Consider the following 19,428-nt stretch of genomic DNA (forward strand, 5'->3'; position numbering starts at 1 on the left):
TCGTTGAAGCCTGCAGCTCCGCCAATGAGCCGCCCCTTCCGATGCTCCAATCCGTCACTTTGAGGTCTGAAAGAGCTGGTAGATCGCAGGAAGTTTCCAAAATTCCGCAAGAGATGATCACAGCATCAACATTATCTGGTATTCTACGTCTTGGAAAGCAGGTCTCGGAACTCTGCATACAAGATTTCGACATTTCACGGTATCAACGAATACCCGCTGTCGATCATTTGAAATCCGTCACGTTGAAAGAAACGCTCCTTGAACGAGAGGAATTTCAGACACTATTTGGTCAATGTGAGCACATGGAGCACTTTGTTTATGTTCGCAAGTGCAACTACTCGATGGAAGTGGAGGCGTCAGATATTGCAGCCGCACTGGGGAAGAGCACCAAGACTTTGACGACACTTTGCATACACACTTTGAAGTATCCCTGGTGGCTCTATCCATTTGTGCCGCCCTTTTCTGTTGAGGAATTCAAGAATTTGAGGAATTTATGGATCGACACCTTTAGCACCGCCAGTTGTGTGACTTGCATACCTCACTATCCTCCTGTGACTGGCCAAGATATAGCCAGCACCTTTATGTCGACGCTTTTAACATCATTAAGGAAACTGCATTTAAAGGGTATGTTGTAATTTTGCCTGTGTCAGCGTTGGAGGCGAGGACACGTGCGCGGGGTGGCAGCTCTGTGGAGATTTGACGCTTTTGGCGGATGATGGTGTCTGGGGAAAACTGCCCAACTTGGAAGAACTAGCGGTCGAGCAGAAATATATCTCAGTGGACATGGGAGGAGGGTTTTGCGGAAATGGGAGAAACCTGGTCTTAGAATTTTGCGCGACGCTGATGCGTTTCCGGAGCTTTGGTAAGGCCTGAAATGGGTACCGCTACGACATTTCATGAAATGTCTGAATAGTGAACTGAGTCGGATCATTGTTTCTGAATCTAGAGTGGGCAGTGGGAATGAAAATGATGAATGACCATTGACGGTGCTGAAGCACAATCAGTTGCTGCTAACAATAGAACCAAATTTTCTTTAATCTGCCAGCAGCGGCCATATTATGGATGACATTCCGTATTGGCAAATGCGAAATGGACTGGAAAACACTTTGGGGCACCAGGACACATCAACATGGTTCGTTCGGACATCATCAGCTGGCAGCAGGTGCCTCTGTGCGAATCATCCAGTGTAACGAAGACAAATACTCGTCTGCGGCTGACTCATCTCAGATTGGGGCAGCAACGGTTCGAAAGAAGAACGCCACAAGCTCAAAGGGGTTCGCGATTCCTCCGAAACTCACCAGACATTTCATAAACCCAATTCAGCAAAGCAAGAAGTGCGAGCGAACTCTTCACCACCTCCTTACCTCAAACACAACGTATATTCTTCCAAACTCTTATCTCAACATCGAACATCGAAGAGCGTTCTTGATCATGACGGATCGCCAAAACTTTTCCGCGTCGCATCTCGTGGCGCCAGCTTCGCGACAAGAGCTACCTCAGGCAAAACAAACCGATATTGCGAGCCGTGCCCACCTGCTCGAGCTTCCAGCGGAGATAATCCTTCAAATCGTCGACGCTATATTCAACAGCGATCTCAAGTCGCTAAGGAAGGGCTACGACGAACCCGAGGAGTGTGAAAATGGCTGGTACCCGGATTTCAACCGTTTTTCGATCTGGAGAACGGCCATCAGACTCGCCAAAACTTGCAAGGCCCTTAACTCTATCGTGACGCCTGCCATCTACCAGGCCGACATCAAATGGAACCGTGGCTCGAGTCTCCTCTTAGGAGCCAAGACTGGCAGCGCTTCGACCATTCAAAAGGCTCTCGAAGCTGGTGCTGAGATAGACATGTGGGACTTCACGGAGCTTTACGACGACTTTTTTGAACTTCAACAATCAATGTCCAACCGGGACGTCACAAGAAACCCGACTGAAATTGACATGACGGCCCTACACTGGGCCGCATATCACCGGAATGTCGATGCAATCACTGTTCTGCTCGAACACGGCGCGAACGTCAGGACAACAGGCGCTCTTGGCCCTCATTCTCAGGACATATTACGATTTGCATGCGCAGCTTGGTTTCGAGTGGTATCATACTTCAAGAAGTACTTTCCAATCCTTCAGAAGGGCGGGTATCGAACTTGGCTAGACTACATTCTGCAAGGACTCGCAGAGGGCAAGGGTCCAAATGTGCTGTACTACGCATTAACACAGAAATATGAGACAGAATGTTGGTACGGATTGGTCGCCTACACCAAAGATCAACAAGACCGACGACAGAAAAACAAACTGGGGGCGGTTAAGACACTACTGCAGGCGGGAGCTTCGATGACGACGCACTCTACCACTCTTCTCCATGCGCTGCACCAGGCATGTGGCAATTGGGACGAGGAAATAGTGGCGTTCTTGCTGGAGCAAGGGGCGGACGTCAATGTCAGGGACAGACTCGGAAACACACCGCTTCACTTCGTGTCCATGTGCAAGCATCACGAGGAACCGCCTCGAGAGGTCGTTCGCGTACTGTTGCGTTACGGTGCCGATATCAACGCCACGAACATTTTCACTCGGACACCGCTCCAAGTCTGTTTCGAAGATGAATCCAGGCCAAACTTTGCAACAGCCGTCGCGCTTCTGGAATCGGGGGCTCGACTATTTCCTGGAATCAAGACGCGGATGAAGCGGGGCTCGCACGACGGTTTCAACAACAGCATACAACGATACTCTGACCGTGTCAATGCTCTCCTTTTGGAGAAGGAAGAAACCGCCGTGGACGAAAAGCAGTACTTTCTGGATGTTCCGACTCGTCATGCGTTAGAGAAGAAGGCGATGTATCTTGTTACGTATGAGATGCTCCGTGACTACTCGTTCAATAAGACGCGTTACCCTGAGACTTCGAAAAGCTTACAAAATTGGTCGATCGAGGATTGGGAGGCTTACTGGAGCGACAAAAGACGATTTACGGACCATAAAGGAGTATTCCTGGGGTTCCACTGAATAAGTTCCTCATCGCATTCAGGCATGTCTCAAAACAATCGGTATTTTGGGATTATATTCTCCATCAACCGTCGTGGTGAGGTGGAGGTTTGGGTCAAATGTCTACTTGCATTCTCTGGGGCTGAATTATGGATCTCGAGTGCTTGAAATAGGCGGATATGGCCGTCGTTGGTATGGTAGCACTTCCCAGTGCTTTCCTTTCTTCTTCCTACCCCTTGGGATTACTTATTTTAGTACTACTGTATTGTTCAAAGAAAAGACAGTACATCACAATGATCGCTCTCATGGCCTCATTAGGGCCGTCCCTTATCGACACATTAGAGCAGCTATACCAGCCTATAGCCAGAAGAATAACACTAACAAAGATCCTAAGAAACCATTTTGTGAAGAATTCTTTTATGAATTTTTATATAACTAGGGATATATAAGAGGTCCCTCTTACTCTAACTACCCCCTATATATCTAACTACTACTATACTATAGCGATTATATATATATCTTTAAGTTCTTTTAATAAAGCGCTATACTTTAATAATATAAAATACTTAATTTAATTAATATTATATAATTTATTTATTTTAAAGTTTATTTTAATATATTTAAAATGTTACGGGCTACGCCTATTATTAACGTCTAGGCGGTGCTATAGACCTAAGAGAATTCTACCCTTAGTAACTATATTTACTTAACTACTACCCTATACCTATTTTTCCTCTATATAAGAGGTTTCTTAGAACTCTCCCCTCTTTAGTTTAGATTCCTATAATTAAGGTACCCCTAAATTAAATAAACTAAAAACTAGCTCCTTATATATTTAAGCTTAATTTAAATACTTATTTTGCTAATTATATAGAGTAATAGATAGTAAGTAGAAAATAGAGCTAATTAAGCTAGAAGTAGTTAGCCTAAAACTAATATTAGTAAATAAAGAGGTATTTAAAGTAATCTATATAGCTATTAATAAGCTTAGTAACTAGCTTAATAACTTAATAATCTTATAGTAGATTAATAATAAGCTAGCTATAGATCTAATATAAATAATAGTAACTAATAATATATTAGTATTAGTAATACTAAACCTTATAATAACTCTATTAGTATTACTACTAGTATTACTACTGCTTCCTAAACTAAATATTACTTAGGAAATAAGTAGTATTTAGTACTTAAAACCCCTTTTTAACCCCTCTAAATTTAAGGGAAGTTATAATAAATATACTATATAAACGTAATAGATATATAATAAGATTAGGATAGATTAAGCTTTCTACCTAAGTAACTAAGAAATATAATATCTTATTAACTCTTACTTAAAACCTAAAGTATAGTTAATAGTTATAGCTTTTTATAACTTAAGAAGTAGTAATAGCTTATTTAAGCTAGATGCCTTTTTAGTATACTTAAATTATACTTATAGTAACCTAAATATAGAAAATAAAACCCTTAGAAGACTATTAAAGCTTAAAATAAAATATAATAAAGCTTTTACTTTATTTCTTTCTTACTTTAAATATATTATTATAGAGGTAAGTAGTATAACTTAGCTAAATAGTATTTAGATTAATTACCTATATAAAGTACTATTATATAAGCTTCTTAATTATCTAGTTAACTACTTAACTCCCTATAAGTATACTAAATATATAAACTTTATATAGGATATTATATAGAAATTAGAGGGATTATACTATATTTATAATATTTCATACTAGCTTAAGACCTTTAGAATAAAGTTATTACTTCTAAAAGTAGATATAAATAAGGATATTAGGATAATAGGTTTAATATATACCTTATATAAAAGAATAGATAAAAACCTTAGTAAGGAAATATATTATTATTTTAAGTATAATTAAGTTAGCTATCTATAGAAGGACTACTAAAAAACTAAGAGGTTAAAAGATAGCTTTAGAGTAGTAAAAGCTATTAAAGAAATAATATATTTAAACTTAAAAGAGACTAAAAAAGAAGAAAACACTTCTAACTTAGGAAATAAATAACCTTAGTGTGAAATTAAATATTAAGGATAATAAAAAAAGAGTAAGCTAATTAGAAATAGTTCTAGTTAGAATATAATATAAGTAAACCTTCTATAATATTAGTAGTTAAAGTTAATAAAAGTACTCCTACTAATATTTTAATAAACTATAACTATAATATCTATATAATAGTAGACTACTAATATACCTACTACCTCTATTTACTATATATTAACTACTAAGTATAGTAATTATAAGGCTTTATTAATAATTTAGCTTAAACTATTATAAAAAGAGTAACTATATTATACCTTAAAATTAAGGGCTATATATAGTAACTTTTTACTTATATAGTAAGAAAGTTAGATACTAACCTCTTCTTAGGGAAACTATAAATAGAATAAAATAATATTATTTATAATATAGTAGAGAAATATATATTCTATAAGAAAGTAGAGGTTATAGTTACTTTATAAGGATAGAAAAAGCCCTAAAAGGTGAGGGAAATCTAAAAAACTTATTAATTAAACGCTACTTTATTTATAGTAATCTACTAGAAAGTTAGTAGAAATAAGCTATTTAAAGTAGTAGTAGAGATATAAGCTATAAGTTTAAAAGATATTAAGAAAGTGCTTAAAGTAAAGAAACTAAAAGATTATTCTAAGAGATTACTATAATATATTTATAAAGAATTTATAAAGCTCTTTAAAGCTACTAAATTATATCCCCTACTCCTAAGTTACTTTAGTATAAATTATAAAATCTACTTTAATTATAATACTTCTAGTTAAGAGGTGCTCTTACTTTAAAGCTCTCTCTATAGTATATTAAAAGAAGAGTTATTAATACTTAAAAAGATACTTACTAACTTACTTAATAAGAGGTTTATTTAAGCTAATAAATTACCTATAAGTATACTAGTCCTCTTTATCTAAAAACTAAATAGGGGATTATAGTTCTATTATAATTATAAAGCGTTAAATATAATTATAAAATAAAACTATTACCCTCTACTTTTAATCTAAGAGACCTTTTAGAGAGTTAATATAATAAAGTAGTATACTAAACTAAATATTATAGTAGCTTTCTATAAGATTTATATAATAGAAAAGTACTAAGAGAAGACTACTTTTTATATATAATATAAGTTTTTTAAATAGCTAATCTACTTATTTAAGCTAAGTAAAGCCTTAGTAATATTCTAATAATATATTAATAGTATACTTTAGGAGTTCCTTAATAACTTTATAATAGTATATATTAATAATATACTAATTTATAGTAATAGCTCCTAAGTAAACTATAAGTAAAAAGTTTATAAAATCTTTTAAACGCTTAAAAAAGCTAATCTTAACCTTAACTTAGTAAAATATAAGTTCTCTATAAAAACAGTAAAGTATATAAAGTTTATCCTTAAAATAAGAAAAAGTATTACTTATAATATAGAGAAAATATAGGTAATTATTAAATAAGAAGCACCTACTTCTATAAAAAGGCTATAAAGTTTCCTTAAGTTTACTAATTATTACTAAATCTTTATATTAGAGTATTTAGAGGTTACTAAACCTCTTACTCTCTTTATAAAAAAAAGAGTTCTATTTATCTAAAATAAAAAATAAAAAGATATATTCTAAACGCTTAAATACTATTTTTAGACTATATTAATATTATACTACTTTAATTTATAAACCTTAATAACTATTAAAACAGACTACTTAAAGTTTATACTAAGAGGAGTATTAACTTAAGAAGACTTATAGAGGTAATAATATCCTATTACTTTCTACTTATAGAAGCTAACTCTAGCTTAATATAACTACTTAATCTATAATAAAAAGCTATTAATAATAATTATATACTTAAGCATATAAGATATAAAATTAAAAAGCTACCCTAAATTTAAGGTCTTAACTAACTATAAAGGCCTTAAATACTTCACGTAAAAGTAATATTTAATAGAACGCTAAAATTATTAGATAGAATAGCTTTTAAGATATAACTTCTTCTTAAAATACTAATTAGGTTACTTTATAGTTATACTTAATACACTCTTATACTATAAATAAAACATTCTAAAAAGTTAAGAGGATAAATAAGAAAAAGGAAAAGTAATATAAATAATCCCTAACTTTATTTTAAGAAAAGTATATAGATTAATACCTATAGAAGCCCCTAAAATATTAATATTTAAAGACCTAGCTTTTTAGTACACTTAGAATAAAGTATAAGTAAGTAATAATTAATACTAAAAAGCTTATTCTATAATAAAAAGGAGGAATTAAAGTTTCCCCTCTTAGTTAAGCTTAAAACTATAAATCGCTAAGTATAATATAAACACCCTTAACTAATTAATATTTAGAGACTAAATTTAAGTATTAGGATTAATAAATAAAAACTACTTATAGAACACCCTCTAAACGCAGTTAATCTAAAAGTATTATAACTTAGTAATAATAAGCTATTTTAGCTAAAATAATATACTAGCTATTTTAGCTTAGTAGTACTTCTAGCTAGAGTAGTCTATAACTATTTATTATTTTATAAAGAACTATAATAGCTATAACTAGGGAATAATATAGTAATAAGTAAAATATAAACTCCTTTAGCTATTACTAATAGTAAAATAGCTATATTATAACCTTACTATAAACTTTATAATAGATCTTCTATATATAGTGAAAATAAGATCTAAATATCTCTAAATAATAATTAATAAACTCTTAAAAATAATAACACTAAAAAGGATAATATTAATAAATATAAAAGTATATATAAAATACTTTATAAACTATTATTATTAGTTCTATAGTATACTAAAGTTAATTATTAGTAATAGAAGTAGTAACTAAATAAACTAATTCTAGTAATAATTCTATATACTTATTAAGATTAAATAATATTTAAGTACTACCTTCTACTTATAGATAGATAAAATAACTAAACGCTTTAACTAAGAGATCTAAGTAGTCCTATAGATAACAGTTAACTTTACCTAAGATAACTAAAAAGTTTACTTACTATTTATTTAATTAGTAATTAATAGTTATAATATAGCTATAATAAGAGTAAGCTTATTCTTCTTTACTTATAAGTATTATATTAACTTAATATTAGTAATTTAGCTTATATTAAAGCTAGCAAACTTATATAAGTTAGCTACTAATAAGTTTATTAGTAAACTAAGGTTAACTGTAAAATTAGCTTAAACTACTATTATAGTAGCTTAATAGATAATAGAGTAATTAGTAAATACTAAAAAGATATTAATAAAGCGCTATAAAATAAGTAATAAGGTTTAGTTATTATTAGCAAACTTCTATATAAAATAACCTTATAAGAAGTTAGATTAGTTATATCTAAAATATAAAATAACTAAAGTAATCTTACTAACTATAGTTAAGTTAAATATTCTAAGTAAAATCTATAACTATTTTTATATTAGTTTATTATAATATATTATAAATAACCTACTCTTAGGTTAAAAGGTTAATAATCCCTAACTACTACCTATTTTTAAAGATAGAAAAGATAAATAAGAAGTTAAATTCATTCTAGTAGCATAGTAAAAATATATAAGTAGAAGTAAACGCTATAAGTTACTAATTAAGTAGTTAAGATATAGCTAGCTTACTTAAAAACCCTTATAATCTCTATAAAATAACTAAGTAGTAAATAAGTTTAAAAAAAAATATAGCTCTATAGATAAAAATAATAATAACCCCTAATATAATATTATAATTAAATAATAGTAAGTAAATATAAATAGAATAAAGAGAAGGGTAGTAAAGTAGTTTATAAGTAAAAAAATAAAAAGTAGTAAAAAGACTTTATTATAGTATAAAGCTATAAAAAAGCGTAATAAAGCTAAGATAAGCCTAAAATAAGTAAATAAGTAAGTAAAATAAAAACTCTAGAAATAAACCTTTTACTCTTCCTATTTAGTATAAGTAATAGTAGTAATATTAATAAGCTAAAAAGAGTTAAAATACTAAAAATAGAAGTAAAATAAAAATATAATAAACCTTATAGAGAACCTTAACTATATCTAAGTAAGCTTAAATAAAATAGTATAGCTAAGCCTTATTAAGCTTAACTAAGAGAGATATTAAAGTAGAAGTAGTAGTAAGAGCGCTAAAGATAAAAGTAGCTAAAAAATTAGTAGAAAGTATAAGGGAAATATTAGTATTAATAATAGCTTTAGTAGTAACCTTAGTAGTATACTTTTCTTTAACCTTAGTATAAATCTTATAGCTCTAAATAGAAGTAATATAGAGGAGCTTTATATAAGCCTTAACTTATATAAAAAGCTAATAAAAAAGTTAATAACTTTATTAGAATAATAAAGTAATAAGGACTTATTAAGGTTTCTTTATTAATATTATAATAAGTAAAATAGTTATAACTAAGAGAAGTAAACTCCTCTTAGTAGTAAATTACACTCTTATTACTCTAATAAATTATTAGCTTTATAGTATTAGAATAGTAGAAAATAAATACTTATATTAATATAAGCTAATTTAATAAACTTATTAAAGTAATAGATATATTAAGTAATATTACCTAAAGAAATAATTAGTTTTAAAATAAACCTAAAGCATAAAAATAATACACTTTACTTAAGGATATTATAATAAGCTATAATATTACTAAGCCTCTTAGCTTTAGCTATAGTAGATATATACTTTAAGTAAGGGACTTTATAAAGAGGTCCCTAAGTATTATCTAAAAGGATATTACTAAAGATAAGCTAGTATAAATAAAAACCCTAATAGAATATTAAAAAAGTAATAGAAGAATAAAATAGAAATATATAAAAATAGGTATCTTAATAATAAAGTAGGAAGAGAGAGGCTAATTAAAATAAGTATATAAACCTTAACCCTCTAGAGTATAGAGGAGGTTATTAAAGAGGTTAAACTCCTTAAGAATAAGCTTTTTATAGTTAGAAAAACTAGTAAACTTAAAACGCTTAGAGAATAAAGTATTACTAATAATAGTAAAAAGAGATTTTATCTCTATATTAAAGTCTAATAAAGTAAGCTATATTAAGTTAATTATAATAAAATAATAGGGAAAAAGTAGGTATTTTTATATAAGTAGCGCTATTATAAAAATAGAGAGAGTAGATTAATTAGATCTAAATAAGTTAGTAATTAATAAGGATTAAAAGTTAATTAACTTATATAAATAATAAGCTAAAAGTATACTAGAAATACTACTAAAATAATAAAAAGTTAGCTAAAATAATATTATAATTAATTAATTAACTTACTACTATATAAGTTAATAAGAGAAAGAAAAATAAAAAACAAACTAAGTATAAAAAATCCTATTATTATATTATTTACTTATAGGGCGTAAGGTAGTTAGTAGCTTAAATTAATATAATACTAGCCTTATTTATAGCTTATACTAACTACCCTTAGCCTATACTATAACTATACTTATATAAGAGCTAGAAAGGGGGGTATATATTATAGACTACGCCTATTATTAATATCTAGGTAGTACTATAGACCTAGGAGAATTCTACTCTTAGTAACTATATTTGCTTAACTACTACCCTATACCTATTTTTCCTCTATATAAGGGGCTTCCTAGAACCCTCCCCTCTTTAGCTTAGATTCTTATAATTAAGGCACCCCTAAGTTAAACAAACTAAAGGCTAGCCCCTTACATAAAATATCTCTATATTTTAGCTTAATAATATATTATTTTATTAAAGTATATTAGTAAAAAGTAATAATATATTTAATATACTATTAAACTTTATATTAAAGGATTAGATTATATATATAAAAATCTATATACTTTATTTTAGTTCTTTTAAGTAATTATAAAAAAACTATTATTACTTTTAAAATAATAATAAATAGTATTAATATAATATAGTAATAATATCTTAATATTAAAAGAGTAATAAGTTATAGTAGTATAATAAAAGAGATATTTACTCTCTATAATTAAAGTAATTCGCGCTCTTTTTATATACCCCTATAAGTAGCTATAGAGGTTTCTCTATAAACTATCCTAGCTTTTAATTATTTCCCTATAAGAGTTATATAGTAGTTAATAAGGTGTGCTTCTAGGTAGTAAACTGCAGAAGAAAAGTTAGAAGGGAAGAAAGATCCTAAGAAACTTTGAAATCTCAGCCGAAACAAAATATAAGAATGCAGATTATTGTTGTACTAACTCCATGTCTTGATAGTATCTAATGATCATATCTGTCTTAAGCAGTTGTTTGGACCGCCGCGTGGAGCGTGAAGGAGCAACATGAAGGTCGCGATGTAGGTAGGTCCTTACTGAGAAACGAAACTTAGCGGGTTTCCGACTTCGAATCCGGAATACTCTGAATAGTTCTGCAGAGTGAGTGCATGTCTTAGCGCGTCAAAGAGGCGGGTGGTTCCATTCACCTCTGTTTGCACCTTCCGGCAAACGGCAAACCGCGTCTGCCTCCTGCCTCCTACCTCACCTTCGCACCTGCCCACCTCCTCAATCAATCTGCAATTTCACTTCACCTTTCACTCCCAAACCAAGTCAAAATTCTCCCTTCCTCTCCCGACTCGATCTTCCTTCCGTTCCTCGGGATCCCCTTCATTGCACAATCAACACAGCCAGCACTTGGTTCCCCCATACTTTGATATTCGCAGCAATCAAGAGCTCCTTGCCGTCTGTGGGCTTACTGCCGCCGTCCACCGAAACTGTGAGTTCTCAAAGCCGCCGTCCGGGATCAGTTCGAACTGACACACTTGCAGAAAGACAGCAGCGAATCCAAGCGCTTCGACCAAGCTTCCCTATTCTCCTCCCCCTCCTCCTCCTCCTCCTCCTCCTCCTCCTCCTCCTCCTCCTCCTCCTCCTTGCCGCTGCTGCTGGAGCGGTATCGCAAGTCATCTGCGTCCTTTTCCATCCCGTCCATCGTCTGCGCTATCTGCGTCGTCGCCTCCCGATCAATTCGTACAAATCATCGGATTCGCCAGAGGTATTCCCACTCGTCAAGGGCGCCCTCCGCCACCCTCGGCCGTCATTCACACCATTGCCTTCTTCGTCGTCCTTGTCGTCCTTGTCGTCCTTGTCGTCCTTGTCGTCCTTGTCGTCACTGTCGTCACTGTCATTTTCGTCTTCCTGGTTGTTCTCGTCCACTTTCGCCATTATCGATCGTCGCTCTTGAACAGATGATCCATCAACTTGAAAAATGACGGACAAGCAAAGGATCAGGCCCGCCGCGGCAGCTACTCGATGGGAACATAAAGCGTTCAGGAAGTTGTGTGCGCTTCTCGCTCAACTTCAAGGGTTGAACACATATCATGGCAGCAAGATTTCGCTTGACGGACGCAAGCTCATCGCCGCTGATTTGGGTGCAGAAGGAAATCAGAAGCGGAGAGAATTCGAAGTGCTTGAGTGTCTTTCGGGCTTAGTCCCAGGTCTTATGGCATTCACGCCTTCGGCTGTCGGTGATGCACTGATGAAGGGTTCAGACCACGGTTCATGGGTGATCTTCGCATCCATCAATTCCCAGTGGGGAGAGGTGGAGGAGTCGGATACTGCTCTTCCCAAGAATGGCCCCCGGCTCTTCGTCAATTTTCAAGATATCGGCGAAACGCCCGGTCTGATTGAGATCCTCCAGAAGGAAGGAGGCGTGGCCTTTTGGTTCGACCAAATCAGCGAGGGCCACAAATTGACGTCCAACGAGATGCTGCTTCGGCATTCGAAGAACCTCCTTGCAATTCTCAAGAAGCACTACCATGCCGCCGATCAATTAACATCTACACCGGAAGGAAAAGGCAAGGGGAAGGCTGTCACTTCGCCTACGCCAACCGTCGACGGCCAATTCTGGGCCCATGCCTTCTCAGACTTGACTCACACTTGGATGTTCCCCGATGTTATTGACCGTATTGAGCACGGTTTCGAGCGACGAAATTTCGGTACCATCTTGGCCACTTCAGTCGATGATGTCTTCAAGGTTCAATCGAAGCGCGACGGCGCGAAGGCATTGGTGCCAGAGGATGAAATGGGCGGGCTGAAAGCACACGTCTGTTACGGACCCGAAGAAACGAATCGAGCCAAATGTTCCGTCAACGGTATTGCTTTCTCGAAGGGAGGACGTACGCATGCGCAAGACTTTCTAGACGTCGCTCATCGTATGCGTCAGAGCAAAGTTCAGGCAGAGGTTTTGTCCAGCATCTACGACCAGATTTCCACGTGGAAAGCCAAAGGCATCATCAAAGTTGACGACGACACGAACATCGAATGGATGACAAGCCCCCTCAATGCGCAAGGTGATCCTGAGAAGATCTTTTACGACATGTCCGGTCGTTTGGCATTTCAGTCTCTTCTCTCGACAATTCTGACTACAGTAACTGCTATGGCCAAAAAGGCCAAGCAAGCGTTTCGAGAGTTGAGCGAGGAAGCTGCAAAGCACAAGTCGATGATCGCAAGGAGAAGACTTGGAAGGGAGCCTACTATTGCCAAGGAGCAAGAGCGCAAGACAGAGCGGCAGAGACTGACTGACAAATTCGTCGACGACTTGCATGCTTACATGGAAGCGTCCCTCTGTTTGGTCTTTCTCAGACGTCACTTTTCGGATATTCTACAATCTCACTGCCGTTGGCTTGAAGAGATCTTCCGTCCCACTTCGACGCATCTTCCGGGAAAAGGTTGGCTAGCTCCGACGGTGATCAAAGCCAACGAAGGCAAAAAGAAAAAGGGGCAACAAGCTCAGGATACATCTCAAGGCCAAACCCCTACCGCAGGCCCGTCCAATCCCCCGACAACGAAGCCAAACCGCAAGTCGATCTTGAGCGAACCGGGATCCGCGAGCAAGCCCTTCTGGCAGTTCGCGTCCGGGTCGAATACCCCCGCTTCTGACGTTCCGACCGCTCGACAACAGAAACAGTCGACTGCTCCCCCGACCGAGGGCATCCAAGATCTGAATATTTCGGGTTCTTCAAAGACTGAAGAGAAGGACACTGACGATGAAAAGTTGTTTCTCGATCAAGTCTCCGATCAATACAACTGGAACACCGGCGCATTCGAGTGTTTGGGGCTAATTTGCCGACTCCAAGAAGCAATTCACAGCGTTCTCAATGTTGAAGAGGACCTACGTATTCAACTCAAGCAGGCAATCATACAGCCAGTTGTTGCAAGTCTTGTTCAACGTGATATGGAGATGATCTCCACCACCGAATTCTTCACGCACTTCCCGCCAAAGGGTGTCACGTTGACGGACGAGGAGGTAGCAACCCTGGCGCAATGGTTCGACGATAGATTCAGCGGAGGGACCGAATATTTCAGCGGCGCCGCTGCTCATGCTGAAGCGTTGTTTCTTGTTTTCTTGCTTTTCAATTGGAGAAAGAAAGAGAGCAACATTACCGAACCGGAAACGGATTACGACTCGGGCTTGACGCTTCCCAGTCAAGAAGTCATCGACGCCTTTGAGAAGCTTGGGCCTGCTATCGCGGTAAACAAACGTTGCTGCCCAATTTGATTCCGCCTGTTGCAGCACGTGGAGCGTGTCACGGGTGTGAAGTTCCTTTACGCTGGCGACCATAGTGATTGGTCAAGTGTCAGTCTCCCCCCGTTCACACCAAAGGAAGACTTCGATGCGATTTTTGAAGATGCTCTGCAGGAGCTCTGGAGGCTTCACCACGTACGTGTCGAGGCAGACCGCATGGGTCGTTCGACGGAGAGCGGAGGCGCCCGGAGTGCGCCCACAAGGACGACCCCTAGCGACGCACATCCCACCCTCGGCCATGAACTCCGAGGCGTTCGTCAGTATGAGAAGATGGCCCCTGGACGCCCGACCTCCACCACTCCCATCGCCACATCTACGTCTGGAAAGTCGGTCGGCACTGTCAGCCCCTCGGATAGACGTAAGGATACCTTAGAGAGGAAGAGAGAGGCAGTCGCAGACGCTAAGGAGGCCCGCCAAACACCACTTGGATGTACAGAGACGAAGACGCCAGCGGAGACAAAGGAGACCGCGAAGGCAACGGAAACAGAAAAGGCGAAGGAGACCGAAGAGGTGAAGGAGACCGAAGAGGTGAAGGAGACCGAAGAGGTGAAGGAGACGGCAGAGACGCTGGCGAAGACAATGGGGAAGCCGGCAGAGGCAAAAGAGACGACAGCAGAGGCGCAGGAGACCCCGGCAAAGGCAAAGAAGACCTCAGCAAAGGCCTCGAAGACGCCTGTAAAGGGAAAGGAGACGTCAGAGACTCCAGAGTCCAAGGCATTGAAGTCGTCGGAAAAGAAACGCCAACCCCTATTGCCGCCTTTGAGGCACGATGTGCTCACGAATAAGTGGGTACGCGACCAGGAACGCTTCCACACAGGCCTTCAGCCATCTACCCCGATCAACCGCGATACTGGACCCTGGAACGTTTCTCGTCCAGCTTCTGCGCTTTTTGATACGCCTTCCCAAGGTTCCGGCTCAGCCTCTCAGCCTCACTCGGCCCCTCGCCCCCCCTCGGATCCATCTCCCTCGATCCCTCCACCGCCCACCTTCCCCCGACTTCCTTCAGCCTCTCAGGAAGTCGATGTCAGACAGCCGCCAACGTCTGACCCCTTCTTCAGCGGTTCGATTCCAGGTACCATGGGCGCTTGGGCCTCCAACAGACTTGCTTCAAGCCTGTTTAACCCAAACAATCCACGCGCTCCTCAGCCCCCTTCCAAGCGCCAAGCCTCAACGGAGCTGCCACGTGACGCGGATCCTCCATCGCCGTCGAAGAAGCGTCGGGACTAGTAGACCAGAGCCAGCGAATCAGGATAGATGCAGCGGCTCTGTCTCTGGGCTCCGTCTCTGGGCTCCGTCTCTGGGCTTCGTCTCTGAGATCTTTCTCTGTCTGTTTTGGGCTCTGTTTTCGACCGTCTTTCTGGTTCCATGCTCTCGTTGGTCTTCAGGTCATCTAGTCCGCTTGGAAGGAGTCTGAGACGCTGACTTGGAGACGGCATACCACCGACCGAGGAAAGAGATATTTTGTTGCTTTGTTGGTTCGCACCAGGCCGGGGGTATACCCTGAACCCACAGGACACAAATACGGGGGAGGAAATGCAGAAAGGAAAAGAAAACGACAAAAAGAAAATAGACGAGGGGATCGGCAGGCTGTTAATATTGTTTTAACTTGTGTTGGATTCTATTGGGATGGGGGCATACTGCCACGGATGGCTATGGAAAAGGAAAAAGGAAAGAGCCTCTCACGCTTGGAGGAGCTATTAGAAGGAAGGGCCCATCAGATTGTTTTGTCAACTCCAGTTGGCTTCGGGAACCCTTCTCTTCTCTTCTTGAAGGGCATTAATAGAACATTAGGTAGTCTCAAGGATTGATTTTCTTGATGTGAGTTTCTCATTTGCGTGGTTCCAGGTGAGACATTGATGAACTTGCTTCCCATGTTCTAGAAGAACAACGAAGACGAACAACGAAGACGAACAACGAAGACGAACAACGAAGACGAACAACGAAGACAAAGACGGGAGAGAAGTCGTCAATGATAAAGAACTACATCAAAGAGGGGCAACAAACAGAAATATCGCACATGGTATCTGGACTTCTTTACAACTCCATCAGAATGCACTCGAGCAACAAAGGGCGTCCCCTTCATGGTCAGTATTTGATGGCAAGCGTCAGCGGACACCAGACCTCTGGTGATATCTCCCGTAAAGTCCGGCATCAAGATGTCAATTTGAACGAACGCAAACGGCAAGAATTCGCCGAAAACACGGTGTTCCGGAGTCATTAATATCGCCGGCCCGATCCCGTCCTCGGTTTCGGTTTCGGCGCCGGGTGTGGTGGCTTGGACCCGCTGCGGTCACGGCGGGTCCTTCGGCAGGCATTTGGGGATGTGTGACTCCTCGCCGTCATGGGCAGCGGGAGATGATCTCCATGCCGATCGCGAAGAGCTCGATTGTTTATCTCGCGTTTTGACCTTTGCTGGCTGGGGAAGTGGTGCTCGGTGGGTGTAGGACTCCATTATCCCTTTGGTCTTGAACCTCTTTGTTCGTCCTCATTGTCTCTGTTGCTCGAATTGAACCTACTGTCCTCATTCTAGTGGCTGCTGTTACTTACCAAATCCTCCATGTTTCTTTTCCCTCCGGCCGTACATGTCGTCCCTTCCGATCCAATCCTCCCAGTTGATCTGCAGTGGGAGCGCAAGGTCGAATGTAACCCAGATCGTACCCGTAGACCTACCGCGTGCCCTACGCAAATTGAGCCTAAAGCGAAGGCAGATTGAGCCCCCACTGCGGTAGCACCGGCGCCTCGCATTCGGTTTGCAGAAAAGGGGGCGCAAGAAGAATCTATCAATGATGATGAACTGAGCCACACATGTCAACCCGACGACTGGTGAAGAGAAACCGAGATTTCGTGACGGATGATGGGCGAATACTTATACCTGGCGACATGCCAGACTATAGGGATGTTTTACTTGCCTTGGCATTGCTTCAGTGTTGATTATCGTCTCGAAACATATTGGCAATGTTACGCAATAACCTCTCTGTCTTGCTTGCAGCAATTCATGCCGCGTCTGCGGCGGCAACAACCAACGCATCATGTAAATGCGTAAGTAATCCATCCCAGCCCAACTCTTGAACCACGAAGACGCCCGCTAACACGACTCTCGATCCCAGGCACCAGGAGACGCCTGCTGGCCCTCCCCTTCAACATGGGACGCCTTCAACACCTCTATCTCGGGCAAACTCATCGCAACAAAACCCGTCGCCATCTCCTGCTACCCAGGCTCCGACTACAACCCCTCCGCCTGCGCCAGCGTGCAGCAGAACTGGTTCACCGGAAGCTGGCAGTCCGCCAACCCCGTCGGCCTCGACTACCCCCTGAACATAACCTGCCTTCCCCCCTCCTCGACCGCAACAAACTCCACGGCAATGGGATCCTGCAACCTGGGCACTAACCCGCCCTTCGCCGTGAACGTCACTAGCACAGACGACATCGTCGCGGCCCTCCGCTTCGCGCGGGAGAATAACCTGCGCGTGGTGGTCAAGAGCACCGGCCACGACGTCCTGGGCCGCAGCGACGGCCTGGGGGGATTGGAGATCTGGCTGCGCTACTTCCGCAACGGCATCGACTTCCAGCCGTCGTACGCCTCTTCAACTGGGTGTGATGCGGCCTCATGGACGGGGAGCGCGATGAAGTTGGGCGGTGCCTACATGTGGGGCGAGAGTTACGCCGCCGCGCGCGAGAACAACGTCGTCGTCGTTGGCGGCGGGAGCTCAACGGTCTGTAGTACCGGCGGGTGGATGCAGGGCGGTGGGCATGGGCCCGCGAGCCACACCTTCGGCCTCGGCGCGGACCAGGTTCTTGAGGCGGAGGTAGTGCTTGCGAACGGGACGCTGCTCACGGCGAACGCGTGCCAGAATCAAGACCTCTTTTATGCCATCCGTGGAGGAGGGCCGGGGACGTACGGGGTTGTGGTGTCGACTACGATCAAGGCGTACCCGCAGCTCAAGGCCACTGTTCAGAACCTGCAGATCGCAGCGAAAGACGGCGCGTCAAGAGACACTTTCCTCGACGCCCTGACGACGTTGTACACCTCCATCCCGGAGCTCGTCGAGGCGGGCTTCGCAGGGTACCCCCACTGGCAAGTCGACGGCCCCGCGCCCTCGTTCAACAACTTCACAACCGCCTACTCCCACGCCATCTACGCCTTCAACAAATCCCAAGACGAAGTCGAGGCGGCCGGCAAGTTCCTCCTCGACCGCATCAGCAACTTCAGCGACGTGCTCTTCGTCAACTCAAGCTACGTCAGCTACCCCGACTACTGGTCCTTCTTTGGCAACACCAGCGTCGACGACAACCCCGTCGGCCTCATGGCCGCCTCTGGCTCGCGCCTCCTCGACACCGCCGCCGTGAGCAACCGCACCGCCGTCCGCTCACTTCTCAACGTCTTAGCAGGCGCGCCGGGCGAATTCGTAACCAACGTAATCTCCCTCGTCTCCGGCGGGCAGGTCTGGAAAGACGGCAGCGACAAGTCGTCAGCCGTCCTCCCGGCGTGGCGGACGGCGGTACTGCACCAATCCGTCGCGCGCATCCTCAGCAACGACGTCAGCGCGGAGACGTGGGACGCGGTGCACCATGACGTCACGTACAATAAGATCGGGGCCATGAAGGCGTTGGCGCCCAGGATGGGGTCGTATATGAACGAGGGCGACGCGCTTGATCCGGACTGGAAGGCGAGCTTTTACGGGGAGAACTATGATAAGCTCTTGGGGATCAAGACTGTGTATGACCCCGAGTCGGTGTTTTATTGTCCCACGTGTGTGGGAAGCGACATGTGGGAGGCGGATGGTGCTGGGCGGCTTTGTCGAGCGTTGTGAGTGGTGGTTTGAGATAGAAGCGCTCTAATATAGTGTGGAATAAAACGCCTGCTAAATTTTGTGAATCAATATGGCTGTGCTTTTTGTGTACTTCGTATGTGTGAACTTACATTTCGATTGAGGGTGACTG

The 19,428-nt window shown here is 40.3% G+C and overlaps 2 protein-coding genes across 2 annotated transcripts; both read left to right on the forward strand.

Annotated features, from left to right (window-relative positions):
- Positions 1 to 1,431: 1,431 nt before the first annotated feature.
- On the forward strand, positions 1,432 to 2,997 carry ANKRD54 (Ankyrin repeat domain-containing protein 54; the record flags this gene model as incomplete). Its single annotated transcript, XM_036639705.1, has 1 exon — positions 1,432 to 2,997. The coding sequence occupies one exon, from the start codon at positions 1,432 to 1,434 to the stop codon at positions 2,995 to 2,997; it is 1,566 nt and encodes a 521-aa protein (XP_036495130.1).
- Positions 2,998 to 17,442: 14,445 nt separating this feature from the next.
- hpm9-2 (FAD-linked oxidoreductase hmp9) lies at positions 17,443 to 19,298 on the forward strand (the record flags this gene model as incomplete). Its single annotated transcript, XM_036639706.1, has 2 exons — positions 17,443 to 17,526; positions 17,595 to 19,298. The coding sequence occupies 2 exons, from the start codon at positions 17,443 to 17,445 to the stop codon at positions 19,296 to 19,298; spliced, it is 1,788 nt and encodes a 595-aa protein (XP_036495132.1).
- Between the last annotated feature and the right edge of the window lie 130 nt (positions 19,299 to 19,428).

Source organism: Colletotrichum siamense, assembly GCF_013390195.1.
Source record: "Colletotrichum siamense strain Cg363 chromosome Unknown KSG_Cg363_contig05, whole genome shotgun sequence".
In the NCBI taxonomy this organism is placed as follows: Eukaryota; Fungi; Ascomycota; class Sordariomycetes; order Glomerellales; family Glomerellaceae; genus Colletotrichum; species Colletotrichum siamense.